The sequence below is a fragment of the Electrona antarctica genome (assembly GCF_951216825.1).
Source record: "Electrona antarctica genome assembly, contig: scaffold_58, whole genome shotgun sequence".
In the NCBI taxonomy this organism is placed as follows: Eukaryota; Metazoa; Chordata; class Actinopteri; order Myctophiformes; family Myctophidae; genus Electrona; species Electrona antarctica.
Window position 1 is genome coordinate 579576 of NW_027638206.1, and position 26500 is coordinate 606075.

Consider the following 26500-nt stretch of genomic DNA (forward strand, 5'->3'; position numbering starts at 1 on the left):
ACCCCTAGGGGGTCACCTGTCCTATGGAATCCAAATGACTGAAATCAGTCTTGGCGACTGAGAATGTTAACCCATTCTGGGCGGGAACCCTTTTTGGTGTTTTAAACATTGAAAAATAGCAGATCTACAAGCTCGTAGCGCGCCACTCGGGGCGAGCTACGAGCTTGTAGGTCTGCTATTTTTGAAAAATCGTGAAAATATTTATTTCAGAAAACTGGAGGATTTAGAAGATTTTTTTTTTTTTAATTTTGACGTCAGGCCTAAATGGGTTTATCCACCAGTGTGTAATTTGGGTACCTGTCCTGTGTGGGGGGGGGGGGGGGGGGGGGGCTCTAGTTCAGGTGTGATGCCATACCTGTCCTGTGGGGGCACCAGTGAGTCTCTGACGTGGGGGATGGGCAGGTAGGGCTGAAGGTCCTTGTTCTCCTGACACGCCTCGCTGTGACTCCGCAACACGTCTACACACGCGCACACAAACACACGCACGCACCCACACACGCACACACACACACACACACACACACACACTTAGTCTAGCATAGATGAACATGGTGCCGTCCATCTCTGTACATACATGTCTTAGCGTGTTCTTAGCGTGTTCTTACCAATGATCCTCTCCACCATGTCATACATGTTCCGTGTCTCCTCCTCTTCTCTCCTCCAGCGATACTTCATGTAGAACACTAGCGCCGCCAGGAGGCCGATCACTGCATAGCACACACACACACACACACACACACACACACACACACACACACACACACACACACACACACACACACACACACACACACACACACAATGAGTGCCATCTGGTGGACATAAGTGGTGGTGCTTGGGTGCCACGTGAGAAGCAATTCCACTATGATGCACGTTGGGTTTTGTCGCCATCTTGGACGCTAAAGCTTTTGTGACATTAATTTCCATTTATTTTTTATTGTAGGTTTTATGACCCCAAAAAACCTGAACTTAGAACATTCAGTGGATTTTCTGTGGTCTGGAGTTTTCTCTGGGGTTTGGAAGCCTTTTGAGCTGCAATGAAAACAGTGAAAACAGTGACATCTGCTGGCAAATCCCATTGACTTGTATGGGATTTGGAATCAGAGTTTGAGCCAGAAAACCCCAGAGCACAGAAAATCTACTGAATGTTAAAAGTTCAGGGTCTTTTGGGTGCAATTGAGCCCTGTCACAATTCCTTTAACTCCTTTAGCGCCATCTAGTGTTAGCATGCGCACACTGCCGAAATGCCGCCCGTACGCCCTCACTCTACGGAGCTTGTTTCCCTTCCGGGTTATTCAGGAAGGTGGGGGCCGTTGGGAGGATCACAACACCACTGGCATTAGCTCACAGCCTTTAGCTAGCAGTACAACCAGCAACATTAGCTCACAGCCTTTAGCTAGCAGTACAACCAGCTACATTAGCTCACAGCCTCTAGCTAGCAGTACAACCAGCTACATTAGCTCACAGCCTTTAGCTAGCAGTACAACCAGCTACATTAGCTCACAGCCTCTAGCTAGCAGTACAACCAGCTACATTAGCTCACAGCCTCTAGTTAGCAGTACAACCAGCTACATTAGCTCACAGCCTCTAGCTAGCAGTACAACCAGCTACATTAGCTCACAGCCTTTAGCTAGCAGTACAACCAGCTACATTAGCTCACAGCCTTTAGCTAGCAGTACAACCAGCTACATTAGCTCACAGCCTTTAGCTAGCAGTACAACCAGCTACATTAGCTCACAGCCTTTACCTAGCAGTACAACCAGCTACATTAGCTCACAGCCTTTAGCTAGCAGTACAACCAGCTACATTAGCTCACAGCCTTTAGCTAGCAGTACAACCAGCTACATTAGCTCACAGCCTTTAGCTAGCAGTACAACCAGCTACATTAGCCCACAGCCTTTAGCTAGCAGTACAACCAGCTACATTAGCTCACAGCCTTTAGCTAGCAGTACAACCAGCTACATTAGCTCACAGCCTTTAGCTAGCAGTACAACCAGCTACATTAGCCCACAGCCTTTAGCTAGCAGTACAACTAGCTACATTAGCTCACAGCCTCTAGCTAGCAGTACAACCAGCTACATTAGCTCACAGCCTTTAGCTAGCAGTACAACCAGCTACATTAGCTCACAGCCTCTAGCTAGCAGTACAACCAGCTACATTAGCTCACAGCCTTTAGCTAGCAGTACAACCAGCTACATTAGCTCACAGCCTCTAGCTAGCAGTACAACCAGCTACATTAGCTCACAGCCTTTAGCTAGCAGTACAACCAGCTACATTAGCTCACAGCCTTTAGCCAAGGACAGTCTAAGAAGGATGAGACGCGAAGACCGTACGGGCGACGCCATGTTGCTTTGGAAGGAAAGAAACATGCGCAGTTGAGACCAAGGAAGCTGAACGCGGAAGTGTTGGCTGCATATAGCCCATTGCGCATGTTTCTTTCCTTCCAAAGCAACATGGCGTCGCCCGTACGGTCTTCGCATCTCATCCTTCTTAGACTGTCCTTGCCTTTAGCTAGCAGTACAACCAGCTACATTAGCTCACAGCCTTTAGCTAGCAGTACAACCAGCTACATTAGCTCACAGCCTTTAGCTAGCAGTACAACCAGCTACATTAGCTCACAGCCTTTAGCTAGCAGTACAACCAGCTACATTAGCTCACAGCCTTTAGCTAGCAGTACAACCAGCTACATTAGCCCCCAGCCTTTAGCTAGCAGTACAACCAGCTACATTAGCTCACAGCCTTTAGCTAGCAGTACAACCAGCTACATTAGCCCACAGCCTTTAGCTAGCAGTACAACCAGCTACATTAGCCCACAGCCTTTAGCTAGCAGTACAACCAGCTACATTAGCTCACAGCCTTTAGCTAGCAGTACAACCAGCTACATTAGCTCACAGCCTTTAGCTAGCAGTACAACCAGCTACATTAGCTCACAGCCTTTAGCTAGCAGTACAACCAGCTACATTAGCTCACAGCCTTTAGCTAGCAGTACAACCAGCTACATTAGCTCACAGCCTTTAGCTAGCAGTACAACCAGCTACAACCAACTACAACCTTTTTTGGGGGGCTGGGTGAGTGGGGAACATAGAACCTGGGGAACATAGGGATGACCCCAGCTACATTAGCTCACAGCCTTTAGCTAGCAGTACAACCAGCTACATTAGCTCACAGCCTTCAGCTAGCAGTACAACCAGCTACATTAGCTCACAGCCTTTAGCTAGCAGTACAACCAGCTACATTAGCCCCCAGCCTTTAGCTAGCAGTACAACCAGCTACATTAGCTCACAGACTTTAGCTAGCAGTACAACCAGCTACATTAGCTCACAGCCTTTAGCTAGCAGTACAACCAGCTACATTAGCCCACAGCCTTTAGCTAGCAGTACAACCAGCTACATTAGCTCACAGCCTTTAGCTAGCAGTACAACCAGCTACATTAGCTCACAGCCTTTAGCTAGCAGTACAACCAGCTACATTAGCTCACAGCCTTTAGCTAGCAGTACAACCAGCTACATTAGCTCACAGCCTTTAGCTAGCAGTACAACCAGCTACATTAGCCCACAGCCTTTAGCTAGCAGTACAACCAGCTACATTAGCTCACAGCCTTTAGCTAGCAGTACAACCAGCTACATTAGCTCACAGCCTTTAGCTAGCAGTACAACCAGCTACATTAGCCCACAGCCTTTAGCTAGCAGTACAACCAGCTACATTAGCTCACAGCCTTTAGCTAGCAGTACAACCAGCTACATTAGCTCACAGCCTCTAGCTAGCAGTACAACCAGCTACATTAGCTCACAGCCTCTAGCTAGCAGTACAACCAGCTACATTAGCTCACAGCCTTTAGCTAGCAGTACAACCAGCTACATTTTCTCAGCGATGCGATACAAACTCACAAATGGTTTACTATCGTCAGGTGCGCGGCGGCTCACCATGGACAGCGGCGCTTCGAAAATCCTGTTATAATGGAGGCTCAACGGAGCTGGATTTAAAAATCCCATAGCTGGTGGGGACGGAGGCTCTCCATACTAGCCGGAGCAATGCTAAAAGGTAAACAGACGGACGGCGCGTTCATATATGGATTCAACGATTGTCTACGAATATACGCGTAGTTAGCACCAGTAGGTACCGTTAGCCTAGCTACGTTTATGAACGTAGATGGCACAGAAAACGTTAAGGGTCAGAGGTTAAAGGTCAGGTACCTGCCAGGATGAGCGCCACCCGGTGGACGACGGTGAAGAAGGCTCGTCTCAGACGACACAGGAAGGACATGTTGGGATGGAGAGACTCCAGGAAGAAAATGTCCTCGATGGCTGCCACCTGCTGGCCGGGAGGCCCTGTTAACCTGTTAATACAACGTTTACATTATAACACACTGCCCCTAGTGGCCGGGAGGTCCTGTTAACCTGTTAATACAACGTTTACATTATAACACACTGCCCCTAGTGGCCGGGAGGTCCTGTTAACCTGTTAATACAACGTTTACATTATAACACACTGCCCCTAGTTGCTGGAGGTCCTGTTAATACATGTTTACATTATAACACACTGCCCCTAGTGGTCTGGAGTCTGTCCTGTTTAGGGATGGCCAAATGGAGACATTCTATTCAGGCCTTGCCGGCTAATTAACCGTTAGCTAATTAACCGTTAGCCGTTAATGAATGAATCAGAAGGAAATGAAGTGAACGTACCGGATTCCCACCACGTCCTCGCCAGCCTTGATGATCCACTCTAACGACGTCAGTACGAACCCTCCGAAGGTCTCATTCTGACCCTGAGGGGTTAAAATAACACCTTTATTTAACACTCTGACCCCGAGGGGTTAAAATAACACCTTTATTTACCATTCTGACCCTGAGGGGTTAAAATAACACCTTTATTTAACACTAAAATCACTGTATTTTTCCCGTAAACCTCAAGTTTAGCAGCATATACAGTTAATATACGGTAATATACAGGTGTGATGGTACAATTCGGGAGTTTAACGGGAGTTTCCTGTAATATACACATCCTGTAATAATATACACATCCTGTAATAATACACACATCCTGTAATAATACACACATCCTGTAATAATACACACATCCTGTAATAATACACACATCCTGTAATAATACACACATCCTGTAACAATACACACATCCTGTAACAATATACACATCCTGTAATAATACACACATCCTGTAATAATATACACATCCACATCCTGTAATAATATCCACATCCTGTAATAATACACACATCCTGTAATAATACACACATCCTGTAATAATACCCACATCCACATCCTGTAATAATATCCACATCCTGTAATAATATCCACATCCTGTAATAATATCCACATCCTGTAATAATATCCACATCCTGTAATAATATACACATCCTGTAATAATATACACATCCTGTAATAATATACACATCCTGTAATAATACACACATCCTGTAATAATACACACATCCTGTAATAATACACACATCCTGTAATAATACACACATCCTGTAATAATATACACATCCTGTAATAATATACACATCCCGTAATAATACACACATCCTGTAATAATATACACATCCTGTAATAATATACACATCCTGTAATAATATAATAATATACACATCCTGTAATAATATACACATCCTGTAATAATACACACATCCTGTAATAATATAAACATCCTGTAATAATATACACATCCTGTAATAATATACACATCCTGTAATAATAATACACACATCCTGTAATAATATACACATCCTGTAATAATATACACATCCTGTAATAATATACACATCCTGTAATAATAATACACACATCCTGTAATAATATACACATCCTGTAATAATATACACATCCTGTAATAATATACACATCCTGTAATAATATACACATCCTGTAACAATATACACATCCTGTAATAATATACACATCCTGTAATAATATAATATACACATCCTGTAATAATATACACATCCTGTAATAATATAATATACACATCCTGTAATAATATACACATCCTGTAATAATATAATAATATACACATCCTGTAATAATATACACCTCCTGTAATAATACACACATCCTGTAATAATACACACATCCTGTAATAATATACACATCCTGTAATAATATACACATCCTGTAATAATACACACATCCTGTAATAATATACACATCCTGTAATAATAATACACACATCCTGTAATAATATACACATCCTGTAATAATATACACATCCTGTAATAATATAATATACACATCCTGTAATAATATACACATCCTGTAATAATATAATATACACATCCTGTAATAATATAATAATATACACATCCTGTAATAATATACACATCCTGTAATAATATACACATCCTGTAATAATATAATATACACATCCTGTAATAATATAATAATACACACATCCTGTAATAATATACACATCCTGTAATAATATACACATCCTGTAATAATATACACATCCTGTAATAATATAATAATATACACATCCTGTAATAATATAATATACACATCCTGTAATAATATACACATCCTGTAATAATATACACATCCTGTAATAATATACACATCCTGTAATAATATAATAATATACACATCCTGTAATAATATACACATCCTGTAATAATATAATATACACATCCTGTAATAATATACACATCCTGTAATAATATACACATCCTGTAATAATATAATATACACATCCTGTAATAATATACACATCCTGTAATAATATAATATACACATCCTGTAATAATATACACATCCTGTAATAATATAATATACACATCCTGTAATAATATACACATCCTGTAATAATATAATATACACATCCTGTAATAATATACACATCCTGTAATAATATACACATCCTGTAATAATATACACATCCTGTAATAATATAATATACACATCCTGTAATATATACACATCCTGTAATAATATAATATACACATCCTGTAATAATATACACATCCTGTAATAATATAATATACACATCCTGTAATAATATAATATACACATCCTGTAATAATATACACATCCTGTAATAATATAATATACACATCCTGTAATAATATAATATACACATCCTGTAATAATATACACATCCTGTAATAATATACACATCCTGTAATAATATACACATCCTGTAATAATATACACATCCTGTAATAATATAATATACACATCCTGTAATAATATACACATCCTGTAATAATATAATAATATACACATCCTGTAATAATATAATATACACATCCTGTAATAATATAATAATATACACATCCTGTAATAATATACACATCCTGTAATAATATAATATACACATCCTGTAATAATATAATATACACATCCTGTAATAATATACACATCCTGTAATAATATACACATCCTGTAATAATATAATATACACATCCTGTAATAATATACACATCCTGTAATAATATAATAATATACACATCCTGTAATAATATACACATCCTGTAATAATATAATATACACATCCTGTAATAATATAATAATATACACATCCTGTAATAATATAATAATATACACATCCTGTAATAATATACACATCCTGTAATAATATAATAATATACACATCCTGTAATAATATAATAATATACACATCCTGTAATAATACACACATCCTGTAATAATATACACACATCCTGTAATAATAATATACACATCCTGTAATAATAATATACACATCCTGTAATAATATACACATCCAGATTCCATGCTAACAACAAACCCCTCAACCCTTCAACATTAACCCTTAACGTACCGCCAGGTATGCGGATGCCTCTGTGATGGACAGAGTCCTGTTGGGAAGCTTCTGGTCTTCTGAAGCGCCACACTCATGCTCCCCTGAAGGGGTTAAAACACACAATATACGACATAAAGTTCCAATGCTGCCCTAATAGAGAGCGTCGCAGTCCCGCCCCCTACCATGGCCCAGTCCCGCCCCCTACCATGGCCCAGTCCCGCCCCCTACCAGGGCCCAGTCCCGCCCCCTACCATGGCCCAGGAAATGATTCTCCGTTCATTTTCCTCATAGACATTCCTGGGCCATGGTAGGGGGGGGGGGGGGGGGGGGGGGGCTGCGACGCTCTATAGGGGTTGAGGTGGTTAATGCATGTTTTATAATAATTATCAAAATCTACAAATTAACTGAAACAAATGTCAATGTTTTAAGCACCTCCCAGGATAATGGAATGGGCCACATTAGGCACTTTACCTAAAGATATAATACGCTCTGAGCCACCACTAGGTGGCGCTCAGTGAGTTAATATTAATTACCAGCGATGCGAGCCAGGTGGTCGTGGAGGTTCATCACTAGGTGGCGCTCAGTGAGTTAATGTTAATTACCAGCGATGCGAGCCAGGTGGTCGTGGAGGTTCACCACTAGGTGGCGCTCAGTGAGTTAATATGAATTACCAGCGATGCGAGCCAGGTGGTCGTGGAGGTTCACCACTAGGTGGCGCTCAGTGAGTTAATATTAATTACCAGCGATGCGAGCCAGGTGGTCGTGGAGGTTCACCACTAGGTGGCGCTCAGTGAGTTAATATTAATTACCAGCGATGCGAGCCAGGTGGTCGTGGAGGTTCACCACTAGGTGGCGCTCAGTGAGTTAATATTAATTACCAGCGATGCGAGCCAGGTGGTCGTGGAGGTTCACCACTAGGTGGCGCTCAGTGAGTTAATATTAATTACCAGCGATGCGAGCCAGGTGGTCGTGGAGGTTCACCACTAGGTGGCGCTCAGTGAGTTAATGTTAATTACCAGCGATGCGAGCCAGGTGGTCGTGGAGGTTCAACAGGAGCTTCAGGATGATGTCCTTCTCTGCCTTGGTCTACGAAGGGTTAAAAAAATGACACATACAACAAAGGGTTAAATAAAATCACACCCGTGTGAAGTGAGCGGCGCTCTAACATATTAACCCATTTTGACCTGAGATCAGATTCTAAAAATGTCTTCTACATCCTGACAGTTTTCTGAATGTCGATTTTGTTTCTATGTCGATTTTTGAAAAATAGCAGACCTACAAGCTCATAGTGCGCCACCGAGTGGCGCGCTACGAGCTTGATGGTCTGCTATTTTTCAATAGCTAAAGCATAACATAATGCTAACACCAAAAGAGGTTCCCGCCCTAAAATCACACCTGTGTGAAGTGAGCGGCGGTCTAACATATTAAAGTCTAACTCATGTTGATTAAGTGATGTAATGGTGATGTAAAACAAACAACGCCATTAACAATAAAGAGACAGTATGACGTAATGAGGCACATTATGACGTACATTTTCCCTTTTATTGTCAATGTCGTTTACTAAAATTAAACCTGTGTATAGGAGGGGCTAGCACCCCTCAAAAATAACAGATACCCTGGGAGATGGAGTCTGTCCCCGTTACAATGCCCTATAGACCCCTGGGAGATGGAGTCTGTCCCTGTTACAATGCCCTATAGACCCCTGGGAGATGGAGTCTGTCCCTGTTACAATGCCCTATAGACCCCTGGGAGATGGAGTCTGTCCCTGTTACAATGCCCTATAGACCTCTGGGAGATGGAGTCTGTCCCTGTTACAATGCCCTATAGACCTCTGGGAGATGGAGTCTGTCCCTGTTACAATGCCCTATAGACCTCTGGGAGATGGAGTATGTCTGTTACAATGCCCTATAGACCTCTGGGAGATGGAGTCTGTCCCTGTTACAATGCCCTATAGACCCCTGGGAGATGGAGTCTATCCCTGTTACAATGCCCTATAGACCTCTGGGAGATGGAGTCTGTCCCTGTTACAATGCCCTATAGACCCCTGGGAGATGGAGTCTGTCCCTGTTACAATGCCCTATAGACCTCTGGGAGATGGAGTCTATCCCTGTTACAATGCCCTATAGACCCCTGGGAGATGGAGTCTATCCCTGTTACAATGCCCTATAGACCCCTGGGAGATGGAGTCTGTCCCTGTTACAATGCCCTATAGACCTCTGGGAGATGGAGTCTATCCCTGTTACAATGCCCTATAGACCTCTGGGAGATGGAGTCTATCCCTGTTACAATGCCCTATAGACCTCTGGGAGATGGAGTCTATCCCTGTTACAATGCCCTATAGACCTCTGGGAGATGGAGTCTGTCCCTGTTACAATGCCCTATAGACCCCTGTGAGATGGAGTCTATCCCTGTTACAATGCCCTATAGACCCCTGGGAGATGGAGTCTATCCCTGTTACAATGCCCTATAGACCCCTGGGAGATGGAGTCTGTCTGTTACAATGCCCTATAGACCTCTGGGAGATGGAGTCTGTCTGTTACAATGTCCTATAGACCTCTGGGAGATGGAGTCTGTCCCTGTTACAATGCCCTATAGACCCCTGTGAGATGGAGTCTGTCTGTTACAATGCCCTATAGACCTCTGGGAGATGGAGTATGTCTGTTACAATGCCCTATAGACCTCTGGGAGATGGAGTCTGTCTGTTACAATGCCCTATAGACCTCTGGGAGATGGAGTCTATCCCTGTTACAATGCCCTATAGACCCCTGGGAGATGGAGTCTGTCCCTGTTACAATGCCCTATAGACCCCTGGGAGATGGAGTCTGTCCCTGTTACAATGCCCTATAGACCCCTGGGAGATGGAGTCTATCCCTGTTACAATGCCCTATAGACCCCTGGGAGATGGAGTCTGTCTGTTACAATGCCCTATAGACCGCTGGGAGATGGAGTCTGTCTGTTACAATGCCCTATAGACCGCTGGGAGATGGAGTCTGTCTGTTACAATGCCCTATAGACCTCTGGGAGATGGAGTCTATCCCTGTTACAATGCCCTATAGACCCCTGGGAGATGGAGTCTGTCCCTGTTACAATGCCCTATAGACCCCTGGGAGATGGAGTCTGTCCCTGTTACAATGCCCTATAGACCCCTGGGAGATGGAGTCTGTCTGTTACAATGCCCTATAGACCCCTGGGAGATGGAGTCTGTCTGTTACAATGCCCTATAGACCGCTGGGAGATGGAGTCTGTCTGTTACAATGCCCTATAGACCTCTGGGAGATGGAGTATGTCTGTTACAATGCCCTATAGACCTCTGGGAGATGGAGTCTGTATAAAAGTCAAAATAAATGATCTACTTACATACGAGCTGTCGAACTCTGTCCCAAACGGATGGTTTTTTACTGCAAAGATGAAAGAAAAACAAAACACATTTATTTATTAGTCACTGTTCCAAATGGAAGGTTCTTAAACCCATTGAGGCCTGAATAAAAACGTTCGCTCTGAAAGAATATAAATTCAAAGATTTGTGCCACATTCTTACGATTTTTCAAAAATAGCAGACCTACAAGCTCGTAGCGCGCCACTCGGTGGCGCGCTACGAGCTTGTAGATCTGCTATTTTTCAATAGCTAAAGTACAACATAATGCTTAGTTAGCGCCCTATAAATCTACACTAATAGCTGAATATAGGAGGGGCTAGCGCCCTATAAATCTACACTATAGCTGAATATAGGAGGGGCTAGGGCCCTGTGCGTGCGTGTACTCACCGATGATATCACCGGGGGTGGCGACCCCCCCTCCCCCTCTCATTCGCAGGTAGAGCAGACCCAGTAACAGGAAGAACAGACACGCCGCGCTCAGTAACAGCATGGACAGGTAATGAGCGCTGACACGCCCCCTAGTGGACACCTGTGGACATTACACCACATGTTGTTATAGAGACACGCCCCCTGGTGGACACCTGTGGGCATTACACCACATGTTGTTATAGAGACACGCCCCCTGGTGGACACCTGTGGGCATTAAATCACATGTTGTTATAGAGACACGCCCCCTAGTGGACACCTGTGGGCATTACATCACATGATATAGAGACACGCCCCCTAGTGGTCACCTGTGGACATTACATCACATGTTGTTATAGAGACACACCCCCTGGTGGACACCTGTGGACATTACATCACATGTTATATAGACACGCCCCCTGGTGGACACCTGTGGGCATTACATCACATGTTGTTATAGAGACACGCCCCCTGGTGGACACCTGTGGACATTACATCACATGTTATATAGACACGCCCCCTGGTGGACACCTGTGGGCATTACATCACATGTTGTTATAGAGACACACCCCCTGGTGGACACCTGTGGACATTACATCACATGTTATATAGACACGCCCCCTGGTGGACACCTGTGGGCATTACATCACATGTTGTTATAGAGACACGCCCCCTGGTGGACACCTGTGGGCATTACATCACATGTTGTTATAGAGACACGCCCCCTAGTGGACACCTGTGGACATTACATCACATGTTATAGAGACACGCCCCCTGGTGGACACCTGTGGACATTACATCACAAGTTGTTATAGAGACACACCCCCTAGTGGACACCTGTGGGCATTACATCACATGTTATAGAGACACGGCCCCTGGTGGACACCTGTGGACATTACATCACAAGTTGTTATAGAGACACACCCCCTGGTGGACACCTGTGGACATTACATCACATGTTATAGAGACACGGCCCCTGGTGGACACCTGTGGACATTACATCACAAGTTGTTATAGAGACACGGCCCCTGGTGGACACCTGTGGACATTACATCACATGTTGTTATAGAGACACGCCCCCTGGTGGACACCTGTGGACATTACATCACATGTTGTTATAGAGACACGCCCCCTGGTGGACACCTGTGGACATTACATCACAAGTTGTTATAGAGACACACCCCCTGGTGGACACCTGTGGACATTACATCACATGTTATATAGACACGCCCCCTGGTGGACACCTGTGGGCATTACATCACATGTTGTTATAGAGACACACCCCCTGGTGGACACCTGTGGACATTACATCACATGTTATATAGACACGCCCCCTGGTGGACACCTGTGGGCATTACATCACATGTTGTTATAGAGACACGCCCCCTGGTGGACACCTGTGGGCATTACATCACATGTTGTTATAGAGACACGCCCCCTAGTGGACACCTGTGGACATTACATCACATGTTATAGAGACACGCCCCCTGGTGGACACCTGTGGACATTACATCACAAGTTGTTATAGAGACACACCCCCTAGTGGACACCTGTGGGCATTACATCACATGTTATAGAGACACGGCCCCTGGTGGACACCTGTGGACATTACATCACAAGTTGTTATAGAGACACACCCCCTGGTGGACACCTGTGGACATTACATCACATGTTATAGAGACACGGCACCTGGTGGACACCTGTGGACATTACATCACAAGTTGTTATAGAGACACGGCCCCTGGTGGACACCTGTGGACATTACATCACATGTTGTTATAGAGACACGCCCCCTGGTGGACACCTGTGGACATTACATCACATGTTATAGAGACACGGCCCCTGGTGGACACCTGTGGACATTACATCACAAGTTGTTATAGAGACACACCCCCTGGTGGACACCTGTGGACATTACATCACATGTTATAGAGACACGGCCCCTGGTGGACACCTGTGGACATTACATCACAAGTTGTTATAGAGACACGGCCCCTGGTGGACACCTGTGGACATTACATCACATGTTGTTATAGAGACACGCCCCCTGGTGGACACCTGTGGACATTACATCACATGTTGTTATAGAGACACACCCCCTGGTGGACACCTGTGGACATTACATCACATGTTGTTATAGAGACACACCCCCTGGTGGACACCTGTGGACATTACATCACATGTTGTTATAGAGACACACCCCCTGGTGGACACCTGTGGACATTACATCACATGTTGTTATAGAGACACACCCCCTGGTGGACACCTGTGGACATTACATCACATGTTGTTATAGAGACACACCCCCTAGTGGACACCTGTGGGCATTACATCACATGTTGTTATAGAGACACACCCCCTGGTGCTCGCATTGGTAAACTCCATGCGGGTTGCACCGTTTTTTTTCATGTTGTATTTCACCCTATTCTGTGTTTCTGAGGCGCGTTGAACACACACACACACACACACACACACACACACACACACACACACACACACACACACACACACACACACACACACACACACACACACACACACACACACACACACACACACACACACACACACACACACACACACACACACACACACACACACACACACACACACACACACACACACACACACACACACACACACACACGCACACACACACGCGACGGTGCAGAGTAGACACGTTGAGAGTAGACAACAAACAGACTCTGAAGAGCAGCCGCGACTAACAGAAGTGAGCCCCACGCCTTAAACAAGAGAAAACACCTTTAGCTTCAGAAAATCGCTGTCCGTCGATCAGTTGATGACTTTTCACTGTAGCTACAGTGAAAAGGCCTCAGTGATGAGATCCACATGCCTAGTATGTGTGCGTCTGTGTGCGTGCGCGCGTGCGTGTGTGTGTGTGTGCGTCTGTGTGCGCGTGCGTGGACCTCTCACCTCGTCTCGTTTGAACTGCTGCAGTAGCTCGTCCTCGGGACCGTGGGACATCTTGCGGTGTTTGGGCGCCACCTTCAGGCCGTGGTGGTTGGGCCGCGGGTAGGACAGGGTGCTGCTGTAGGGGGCTGCTGGGACAGACAGGGTGGGGACATTAGGACAGGGTGGGGAATTCTTTTTCGTTTTTACCAGTTTTTGTACCGTTGCTGTCATGGCCGTACCTTTTTTTTTTAAATGAGTTAAGCCCTTTTGGGGTACAAGCTCATAGCGCGCCACCGAGTGGCGCGCTATGACATGACATATGACATGACTTGACATGAAAAAGGTTGAGCACCACTGACATAGAAACAAGGGTTTTTCAGAAAAAGGTTAGGATTTAGAAGCCTTTTTTAAATCAACCTCAGTCCAAAATGGGTTAATATCACAGGCAGACTCTTCACATACTAGAGCATGTCTGAAATAAATGTCAGAGCTGAAATCTACATGTAAATATGAAATAAATGCTTAAACATGTAGCTAGGTGTAATGTTAGAGTCCACAGAAGACATGTAAATATGAAATAAATGCTTAAACATGTAGCTAGGTGTAATGTTAGAGACCACAGAAGACATGTAAATATGAAATAAATGCTTAAACATGTAGCTAGGTGTAATGTTAGAGACCACAGAAGACATGTAAATATGAAATAAATGCTTAAACATGTAGCTAGGTGTAATGTTAGAGACCACAGAAGACATGTAAATATGAAATAAATGCTTAAACATGTAGCTAGGTGTAATGTTAGAGTCCACAGAAGACATGTAAATATGAAATAAATGCTTAAACATGTAGCTATAGGTGTAATGTTAGAGACCACAGAAGACATGTAAATATGAAATAAATGCTTAAACATGTAGCTAGGTGTAATGTCCACAGAAGTGAACCTTTTTCAAGCCTGTTTTCTCAACTCGCTGTTTCTCTGCAAGACATTACTCTATAAGCCATGTCTCCAAAACTGGTGGGTCAAACCAATTTGAAGCTATGATTCCCTGCTTTCATATATGAAAAAACGAAAATTCAAAATAATCCAATGGAAGTCCCTCAGTCAAATTTGGTAAATTTGGTATAGTGCGCCACCGAGTGGCGCGCTATGAGCTTATAGATCTGCTATTTTTTTTAATATCGTGAAAATGTGCCGCAAATCTTAGAATATATATTCTTTCAGAAGACTTTTTATTTATTTCGACGTCAGGCCTAAATGGGTTAACCCATTTTGGGCGGGAACCCCTTTTCGTGTTAGCATTATGCTATGCTTTAGCTATTGAAAAATAGCAGATCTACAAGCTCAGCGCGCCACTGAGTGGCGCGCTGAGCTTGTAGCTATTTTTGAAAAATCGAAGAACGACTGACATAGAAACATAGCTTTTTAGAAAACTGTCAGGATTTAGAAGACATTTTTAGAATCTGATCTCAGGTCAAAATGGGTTAAGAGCGTCTGCTAAATGCCTAAATTGTAAACTTATTAGTTATGAACAGTAACCCCAGTGTGTGGTGAGGTTATGAACAGTAACCTGGGTGCTGAAGGGCCTGCAGGGTGCTGTTGTTGTGGTTGTAGGGTGCAGTGGCGGGGTGCTGCTGGGAGAGGGCGCTGTAGCTGGAGAAGCGAGGTCTCAGGCCGATGCTGAACCGCCCGCTGGCGCCCCCGTGAGGTAGGCCTGTGTCACACACGCACACACACACACACAGTCACTATCTCGCCGCAAATAAAAGATGATTAGCTGTTTTTGACAGGGGGGCGGGGCATTCGAACATGGGGCTAAATATGTATTTTTTTATAAAATTTTATAGCTATTTATTTTTTCATTATTTACTATAGTCCTACTAGACCCCAGGAAATTACATCTGGCCACAGAAGATGACAGGATCTACTGAATGTGAAGGAGGCCTACTGGGGGGAAGCCACACTGTGTGTCATAGGCTCAATATGTCAGTTTGACACATTCAGTAGATCCCGTGATCTTCTGTGGCCAGATGTAATTTCTTGGGGTCTAGTAGGACTATAGTAAACAATAAAAAAAGAAATGGCTATAACATTTTGTGAAAAAAAACACATTTAGCCCCATGCTCGAATGCCCCCCTGTCAAAAACAGCTAAAATCCTTAAAACGAAAGAAAGCATAAAAAATAACACTCATCTTTTACTTTCTCTAATAACAACCTAAACATGAAAATAACTAAAGTTGTCCTTTAACCCATTTTGGGCGGGAACCCCTGTTGGTGTTAGCATTATGTTATGCTTTAGCTATTGAAAAATAGCAGATCTACAAGCTCATAGCGCCACCGAGTGGCGCGCTACGATGATGAGAGACGCCCCTCACTTCACACAGGTGTGATTTTTGAAAACATGTACGGACATTTCTCAAGATGGACACGATAACAAAAACAAATCACACCTGTGTGAAGTGAGGGGCGCTCTTATCATCGTTACATCATCATGGTCCGGGCCAAACACACACTCACACACCCATGGGCATAGGAGGGGGAGGGGCTAGCGCCGCTCAAAAACAACAATACGATTATCTAAAATGATTGCGATTGGTCGATGATGACGTAATAACGTTGACTTACCGTGAGGAGCGTCACCGTCTGCATCGTCCATGTGCTTCTGATGACACACACACACACACACACACACACACACACACACACACACACACACACACACACACACACACACACACACACACACACACACACACACACACACACACACACACACACACACACACACACACCACACACACACACACACACACACACACACACACGAAGAGTTAAGTTTGACAGCAATTTGGGTTTCTTAGTTTTACTCATACAGCTATACATCGTGTACACCAGGGTTCCCCAATTCATTTTCCTCAAGGGCCATATTTTGACTAGGGTACCAGGCTGGGGGCCGAGTCCACACGGGTCTTGCCCTGAAAATGGGCAAGACCCCATCTGAAAAGGATGCCCAGTTTGACATGCATAGGCTACTGACCCCCATTTAATGCCATTTATCCAAGGCGCTTTACAGAGATTGTGCATTACATTCACCCATTCACACACCGATGGCGACGGAAACCATGCAAGGTACCAACCAGCACATCGGGAGCAATAGGGGTTCAGTGTCTTGCTCAAGGACACATCGACACTAACTCTGGGGGCCTTACGGTTACCATCCAGACACTCTACCTCTGAGCCACCGCCGCCCCTACAATACCCCTACAATACAACAACAAATACAAAAGAAAATATAACACATCAAAGTAAATCATGTAATCTACAGAGAGGAAGAAATAAGATATTTCTTTAGATGTTTTATACATCTCTGCCTCATAAAAGCACTAAGGGTTGCCCACCTCCCCCCCGGCAGCTAAATAAAACACTAAGGGTCGCCCACCTGCCCCCGGCAGCTAAATAAAACACTAAGGGTTGCCCACCTCCCCCCCGGCAGCTAAATAAAACACTAAGGGTCGCCCACCTGCCCCCGGCAGCTAAATAAAACACTAAGGGTTGCCCACCTGCCCCTGGCAGCTAAATAAAACACTAAGGGTTGCCCACCTGCCCCTGGCAGCTAAATAAAACACTAAGGGTTGCCCACCTGCCCCTGGCAGCTAAATAAAACACTAAGGGGTGCCCACCTGCCCCTGGCAGCTAAATAAAACACTAAGGGTTGCCCACCTGCCCCTGGCAGCTAAATAAAACACTAAGGGTTGCCCACCTGCCCCTGGCAGCTAAATAAAACACTAAGGGTTGCCCACCTGCCCCCCGGCAGCTAAATAAAACACTAAGGGTTGCCCACCTGCCCCTGGCAGCTAAATAAAACACTAAGGGTTGCCCACCTGCCCCTGGCAGCTAAATAAAACACTAAGGGTTGCCCACCTGCCCCTGGCAGCTAAATAAAACACTAAGGGTTGCCCACCTGCCCCTGGCAGCTATACAAAAGAAAATATAACACATCAAAGTAAATCATGTAATCTACAGAGAGGAAGAAATAAGATATTTCTTTAGATGTTTTATACATCTCTGCCTCATAAAAGCACTAAGGGTTGCCCACCTCCCCCCCGGCAGCTAAATAAAACACTAAGGGTCGCCCACCTGCCCCCGGCAGCTAAATAAAACACTAAGGGTTGCCCACCTCCCCCCCGGCAGCTAAATAAAACACTAAGGGTCGCCCACCTGCCCCCGGCAGCTAAATAAAACACTAAGGGTTGCCCACCTGCCCCTGGCAGCTAAATAAAACACTAAGGGTTGCCCACCTGCCCCCGGCAGCTAAATAAAACACTAAGGGTTGCCCGCCTGCCCCTGGCAGCTAAATAAAACACTAAGGGTTGCCCACCTGCCCCCGGCAGCTAAATAAAACACTAAGGGTTGCCCACCTGCCCCCGGCAGCTAAATAAAACACTAAGGGTTGCCCACCTGCCCCTGGCAGCTAAATAAAACACTAAGGGTTGCCCACCTGCCCCCGGCAGCTAAATAAAACACTAAGGGTCGCCCACCTGCCCCCGGCAGCTAAATAAAACACTAAGGGTTGCCCACCTCCCCCCCGGCAGCTAAATAAAACACTAAGGGTTGCCCGCCTGCCCCTGGCAGCTAAATAAAACACTAAGGGTTGCCCACGTGCCCCTGGCAGCTAAATAAAACACTAAGGGTTGCCCACGTGCCCCTGGCAGCTAAATAAAACACTAAGGGTCGCCCACCTGCCCCTGGCAGCTAAATAAAACACTAAGGGTTGCCTTATATGGATATGAAGAATCTACTGACTGAGAGAAAACGCTATTGTTACTGCTGCTGAATTAGTTACATTTTCACTAGAAACAGACTGTATCAAATATGACTGACTGACTGTTGCAAACGATACAGAGACACCTCCCTGACAATATAACGATACAGAGACACCTCCCTGAAAATATAACGATACAGAGACACCTCTCCGACAATATAACGATAGACACCTCCCTGACAATATAACGATACAGAGACACCTCCCTGACAATATAACGATACAGAGACACCTCCCTGACAATATAACGATACAGAGACACCTCCCCGACAATATAACGATACAGAGACACCTCCCTGACAATATAACGACACAGAGACACCTCCCTGACAATATAACGATACAGAGACACCTCCCTGACAATATAACGATACAGAGACACCTCCCTGACAATATAACGATACAGAGACACCTCCCTGACAATATAACGATACAGAGACACCTCCCCGACAATATAACGATACAGAGACACCTCCCTGACAATATAACGATACAGAGACACCTCCCTGACAATATAACGATACAGAGACACCTCCCTGACAATATAGGTTTAGGTTTATTTATTTAGCACAAGTTTGGCAAAGGGGGGCAGCTGTGCAATAAAGAAATAACGATAGATATAACGATACAGAGACACCTCCCTGACAATATAACGATACAGAGACACCTCCCTGACAATATAACGATACAGAGACACCTCCCTGACAATATAACGATACAGAGACACCTCCCTGACAATATAACGACACAGAGACACCTCCCTGACAATAACGCCGAGACAGCTTGTTTATTTTTGAACGCTTATATGAAACTATTTTAAGATGAGCCCATGTTTTTCTCCATAGAGAAATTACTTCCGTGAACCGGGCAGAACCAGGGGAATCGAGGGGATGAGCGAGTGACGTCAGGACGTCGGTGCTCTATAGGGCCCTAATAATAATAATAATAATAATAATAACAACTAGAACTGCACTCTGTCCAGTGTCTACTTGCGCTTTACAATTTACAATTTACAATTTAGGCATTTAGCAGACGCTCTTAATCCAGAGCGACTTACATTAAGCAAGAACAAAAAGCATGGGAATACATCACATATGTAAAATGCATTTATCGCGAAACATGCGTAAGCTAAGAACGTGACTAGAACATATCTATATAATGACACTATACATATAAACTATAACTAGAACATATCTATATAATGACACTATACATATAAACTATACATATATGCTATACTATGCTGTACATATACTATGAAGTGCTATGACTACATACAATGCACTTATTGTGCTGTCTACATGACATGCTATAAGTCTGTTTCAAATGCTATATAAGTCTAAGAAGTGCTGTCTAAGGGGGGTAGGGTAAGTGCTATGGGCCATGATGGAGTCTGAAAAGGTGTGTTTTCAGACTACGGCGGAAGATCGGGAGTGATGCTGCAGTTCTGATTGCAACGGGAAGTGCATTCCACAGTTTTGGGGCCAGAAGGGAGAAGAGTTTGGGACGTGTGGAGCGTTGTCCCGGCGTTTTTAGTGAGGGTACTTCCAGCTTCCCTGCGTTGGCTGATCTGAGTGCGCGGGAGGGTTTGCACACTAGTAGGCCATAAATGACCTACTAGTGCGCAAGCAGAGCGCGCAAGTACTGTCGCCCGCTAAGAACTTTCCAATCTCTGGCTCGCAATGGTGATGTAATAAAGATTTACATATATACATGTATGTATATGTAAGTTGTATATGTATACCGGTATGTCATTTGTTAAGTTGATTAGCAGTATACTGTGGTTACATGTGTATGTCCCGTAGCTGCGTATGCCGTGATGAAGATATGTACCAATGCCAGGGTATAACTGGCTCTCGATGGTGACGTAATGAAGATATGTACCAATGCCAGGGTATAACTGGCTCTCGATGGTGACGTAATGAAGATATGTACCAATGCCAGGGTATAACTGGCTCTCAATGGTGACGTAATGAAGATATGTACCAATGCCAGGGTATAACTGGCTCTCAATGGTGACGTAATGAAGATATGTACCAATGCCAGGGTATAACTGGCTCTCGATGGTGACGTAATGAAGATATGTACCAATGCCAGGGTATAACTGGCTCTCAATGGTGACGTAATGAAGATATGTACCAATGCCAGGGTATAACTGGCTCTCAATGGTGACGTAATGAAGATATGTACCAATGCCAGGGTATAACTGGCTCTCAATGGTGACGTAATGAAGATATGTACCAATGCCAGGGTATAACTGGCTCTCAATGGTGACGTAATGAAGATATGTACCAATGCCAGGGTATAACTGGCTCTCGATGGTGACGTAATGAAGATATGTACCAATGCCAGGGTATAACTGGCTCTCAATGGTGACGTAATGAAGATATGTACCAATGCCAGGGTATAACTGGCTCTCAATGGTGACGTAATGAAGATATGTACCAATGCCAGGGTATAACTGGCTCTCAATGGTGACGTAATGAAGATATGTACCAATGCCAGGGTATAACTGGCTCTCAATGGTGACGTAATGAAGATATGTACCAATGCCAGGGTATAACTGGCTCTCAATGGTGACGTAATGAAGATATGTACCAATGCCAGGGTATAACTGGCTCTCAATGGTGACGTAATGAAGATATGTACCAATGCCAGGGTATAACTGGCTCTCGATGGTGACGTAATGAAGATATGTACCAATGCCAGGGTATAACTGGCTCTCGATGGTGACGTAATGAAGATATGTACCAATGCCAGGGTATAACTGGCTCTCGATGGTGACGTAATGAAGATATGTACCAATGCCAGGGTATAACTGGCTCTCAATGGTGACGTAATGAAGATATGTACCAATGCCAGGGTATAACTGGCTCTCAATGGTGACGTAATGAAGATATGTACCAATGCCAGGGTATAACTGGCTCTCAATGGTGACGTAATGAAGATATGTACCAATGCCAGGGTATAACTGGCTCTCAATGGTGACGTAATGAAGATATGTACCAATGCCAGGGTATAACTGGCTCTCAATGGTGACGTAATGAAGATATGTACCAATGCCAGGGTATAACTGGCTCTCGATGGTGACGTAATGAAGATATGTACCAATGCCAGGGTATAACTGGCTCTCGATGGTGACGTAATGAAGATATGTACCAATGCCAGGGTATAACTGGCTCTCGATGGTGACGTAATGAAGATATGTACCAATGCCAGGGTATAACTGGCTCTCAATGGTGACGTAATGAAGATATGTACCAATGCCAGGGTATAACTGGCTCTCGATGGTGACGTAATGAAGATATGTACCAATGCCAGGGTATAACTGGCTCTCGATGGTGACGTAATGAAGATATGTACCAATGCCAGGGTATAACTGGCTCTCGATGGTGACGTAATGAAGATATGTACCAATGCCAGGGTATAACTGGCTCTCAATGGTGACGTAATGAAGATATGTACCAATGCCAGGGTATAACTGGCTCTCAATGGTGACGTAATGAAGATATGTACCAATGCCAGGGTATAACTGGCTCTCAATGGTGACGTAATGAAGATATGTACCAATGCCAGGGTATAACTGGCTCTCAATGGTGACGTAATGAAGATATGTACCAATGCCAGGGTATAACTGGCTCTCAATGGTGACGTAATGAAGATATGTACCAATGCCAGGGTATAACTGGCTCTCGATGGTGACGTAATGAAGATATGTACCAATGCCAGGGTATAACTGGCTCTCGATGGTGACGTAATGAAGATATGTACCAATGCCAGGGTATAACTGGCTCTCGATGGTGACGTAATGAAGATATGTACCAATGCCAGGGTATAACTGGCTCTCGATGGTGACGTAATGAAGATATGTACCAATGCCAGGGTATAACTGGCTCTCAATGGTGACGTAATGAAGATATGTACCAATGCCAGGGTATAACTGGCTCTCAATGGTGACGTAATGAAGATATGTACCAATGCCAGGGTATAACTGGCTCTCAATGGTGACGTAATGAAGATATGTACCAATGCCAGGGTATAACTGGCTCTCAATGGTGACGTAATGAAGATATGTACCAATGCCAGGGTATAACTGGCTCTCAATGGTGACGTACTAAAGATATGTTTCAGTGTATACATCTATGTAATCTGACACCAATGCCATATCAAGCACAAATTAATCATTACGTCATACGCTGCCACGGGACATACGCATCGGAGCACCGGACAATAAAACATTACAAGTAAGAATAATGATCTTACGTGGTTCTTGCTGTAGGAGTCGGAAGATGCCGCGCCTCCTCCTCCTCCTCCTGCTCCTCCCAGGGAGACGTAGATGGAACTCCTGGGAGAGAAGCTCCGTCTGAGCACCGAGCCTCTGCCCTCCTCCTCCTCCTCCTCCTCTCCCCCTCCCCTCTCCTGGGGTGGTGACGGAGCACTAGGATGGTGGAGGTGGTGGCTCCGTCTGGAAGCAGATGGAGGTGGTGATGGAGTGTGGTGGTGGTCGTGGAGGAGGTGGTGGTCGTGGAGGAGGTGGTGGTCGTGGAGGAGGTGGTGGCTCCGTCTAGAAGACGGAGAGAGGCGGCGCGAGGACAGCCGGTCTCCTCCTGGGGATGAAGAAGAACATGGCAACCCGTTATTTATTATCATGGCCTTGTTGAATGCTTGATTCTGATTGGTCAATCGCTGAATTCAGCGGTGTGTTATTTCTGGATAACAGACCGTTCCGCTCTATAACAGACCACTCTATAACAGACCACTCTATAACAGACCGCTCTATAACAGACCGCTCTGCTCTATAACAGACCGCTCTATAACAGACCGCTCTATAACAGACCGCTCTATAACAGACCGCTCTATAACAGACCGCTCCGCTCTATAACAGACCGCTCTATAACAGACCACTGCCCGCCCACACGCGCACACACACACACACACACACACACACACACACACACACACACACACACACACACACACACACACACACACACACACACACACACACACACACACACACACACACACACACACACACACACACACACACACACACACACACACACACACACACACACACACACACACACACACACACACACACACACCTAAACGTTGCTCTCAAGAATGTTTTAGAAAACCTTTGAGCGAGAAATAGACGAAGCAGTAAAACCCGGACATGGATTCTATTTGATCAACTCACGTCCTTGTTTTCCGACAGCGCTGCAGCTGGCCAGACGCCGGACAGACAGCGCCACCTTATGGAATACTTTCATTACCGCTAGCTGGGAAATACCCAATGTTCTCCCATGTGTAGGAGGACTGTGAAGCTAAGTTAATATTACGGAGTACACTATTAACTACTGTTTGGGGGGGGGGGGGGGGTGATGACCCATCCTGTTTGTGTGATTTTGCTGTGTTAAATGGTAAATAAATAAATGGTACATTTATATAGCGCCTTTATTCAAGGCGCTTTACAGAGATTGTGCATCACATTCACCCATTCACACACACATTCACACACCTTCACATAGAGTGTGCATTACATTCAGCTATTCACACACACATTCACACACCTTTACATAGATTGTGCATTACATTCACCCATTCACACACATTCACACACCGATGGCGGCGGAAACCATGCAAGGCACCAACCTGCACATCAGGAGCAATCAGGGGTTCAGTGTCTTGCTCAAGGACACTTCGACACTAACTCTGGGGAAGCCCACAGGGATCGAACTGGCAACCTTGCGGTTACCATCCAGCCACTCTACCCGCTGAGCCACCGCCGCCTGTGTTCCGATAGTGTTGTTCTCCCATGTGTAGGAGGAGAGGACCAGCCTAGAGGAAGAGGCACACCTGACTCCAATCTGGCTAGGGGTATTTAAGCAGGCTGGTCAGGGTCGTTCTCCATCTCACCCCTACACAGGAGGCTGGTCAGGGCCGTTCTCCATCTCACCCCTACACAGGCTGGTCAGGGCCGTTCTCCCTCTCACCCCTACACAGGCTGGTCAGGGCCGTTCTCCCTCTCACCCCTACACAGGCTGGTCAGGGCCGTTCTCCCTCTCACCCCTACACAGGAAACAGGCTGGTCAGGGCCGTTCTCCCTCTCACCCCTACACAGGCTGGTCAGGGCCGTTCTCCATCTCACCCCTACACAGGCTGGTCAGGGCCGTTCTCCCTCTCACCCCTACACAGGCTGGTCAGGGCCGTTCTCCCTCTCACCCCTACACAGGAGGCTGGTCAGGGCCGTTCTCCCTCTCACCCCTACACAGGCTGGTCAGGGCCGTTCTCCCTCTCACCCCTACACAGGCTGGTCAGGGCCGTTCTCACTCTCACCCCTACACAGGCTGGTCAGGGCCGTTCTCCCTCTCACCCCTACACAGGCTGGTCAGGGCCGTTCTCCCTCTCACCCCTACACAGGCTGGTCAGGGCCGTTCTCCCTCTCACCCCTACACAGGCTGGTCAGGGTCGTTCTCCCTCTCACCCCTACACAGGCTGGTCAGGGCCGTTCTCCCTGTGTGTGTGTGTGTGTGTGTGTGTGTGTGTGCGTGTATATACTATAAAATATCTGATTGACTTTTATACCACAAAAATGTAACAGAAGATCGCTGTATCGATTACACATTTAAGCTGACGATTAATTTGGCACACGCATAACTGTGATTAACGATAGAATTGTGTTATAATTGTTAGTAGTAGGAATAGTTTTTTGCCGTTGGAAATTGGAACATTATGAATAGAAATTACAATTATTTTATTTTGCCTTGGCTTTTAGGCTTCGTAATGAGAAAGTGGCACAAATTGTAGATCAGGTATTTCAGCATTTTTCTATAATAGATGGCCATATTTATTACGTAAATTAGTGTGGTTTTCAACCATGGTGGTTCCCAGATAAATGATGGACAGTTGGTAACCAAATGGACCCTAATTATTAGATCTTTAACTCTTGAGAGCGTAAAATGAAACCAAATGGACGCTCCCAAGAGTTAAATTATTGTTAAACATCTGCATTATAAGTTTAATTTAAGTCTACACAATTAGAGAATGTGGAAGAATTGTTATTTTGATCAATGTTTGCCTGTTATCTCTCCTAATGGTACCAACATCAATACAGCAGGAATTGTGGATAAAATATTATCCAACGACAACAACAATATTCTTTAGTTTTGGGTCTGAGAGACTAAATGTCATCAGATGGTGGTC

The 26500-nt window shown here is 44.8% G+C and overlaps 1 protein-coding gene across 1 annotated transcript in view; it reads right to left on the reverse strand.

The window, feature by feature from the left end:
- Positions 1-26500, reverse strand: part of lemd3 (LEM domain containing 3) — a 32996-nt gene that overhangs the window by 4233 nt on the left and 2263 nt on the right. The window contains exons 2-13 of the mRNA XM_079531197.1: positions 23555-23898; positions 17095-17131; positions 16039-16182; positions 14492-14619; positions 11540-11681; positions 11134-11174; positions 8793-8862; positions 7795-7877; positions 4683-4765; positions 4194-4336; positions 606-707; positions 356-458 (exon numbers count right to left, since the gene is read on the reverse strand). Coding sequence (XP_079387323.1) covers positions 356-458; positions 606-707; positions 4194-4336; positions 4683-4765; positions 7795-7877; positions 8793-8862; positions 11134-11174; positions 11540-11681; positions 14492-14619; positions 16039-16182; positions 17095-17131; positions 23555-23898 — 1420 coding nt within the window. The remainder of the gene's footprint in view (positions 1-355; positions 459-605; positions 708-4193; positions 4337-4682; positions 4766-7794; positions 7878-8792; positions 8863-11133; positions 11175-11539; positions 11682-14491; positions 14620-16038; positions 16183-17094; positions 17132-23554; positions 23899-26500) is intronic.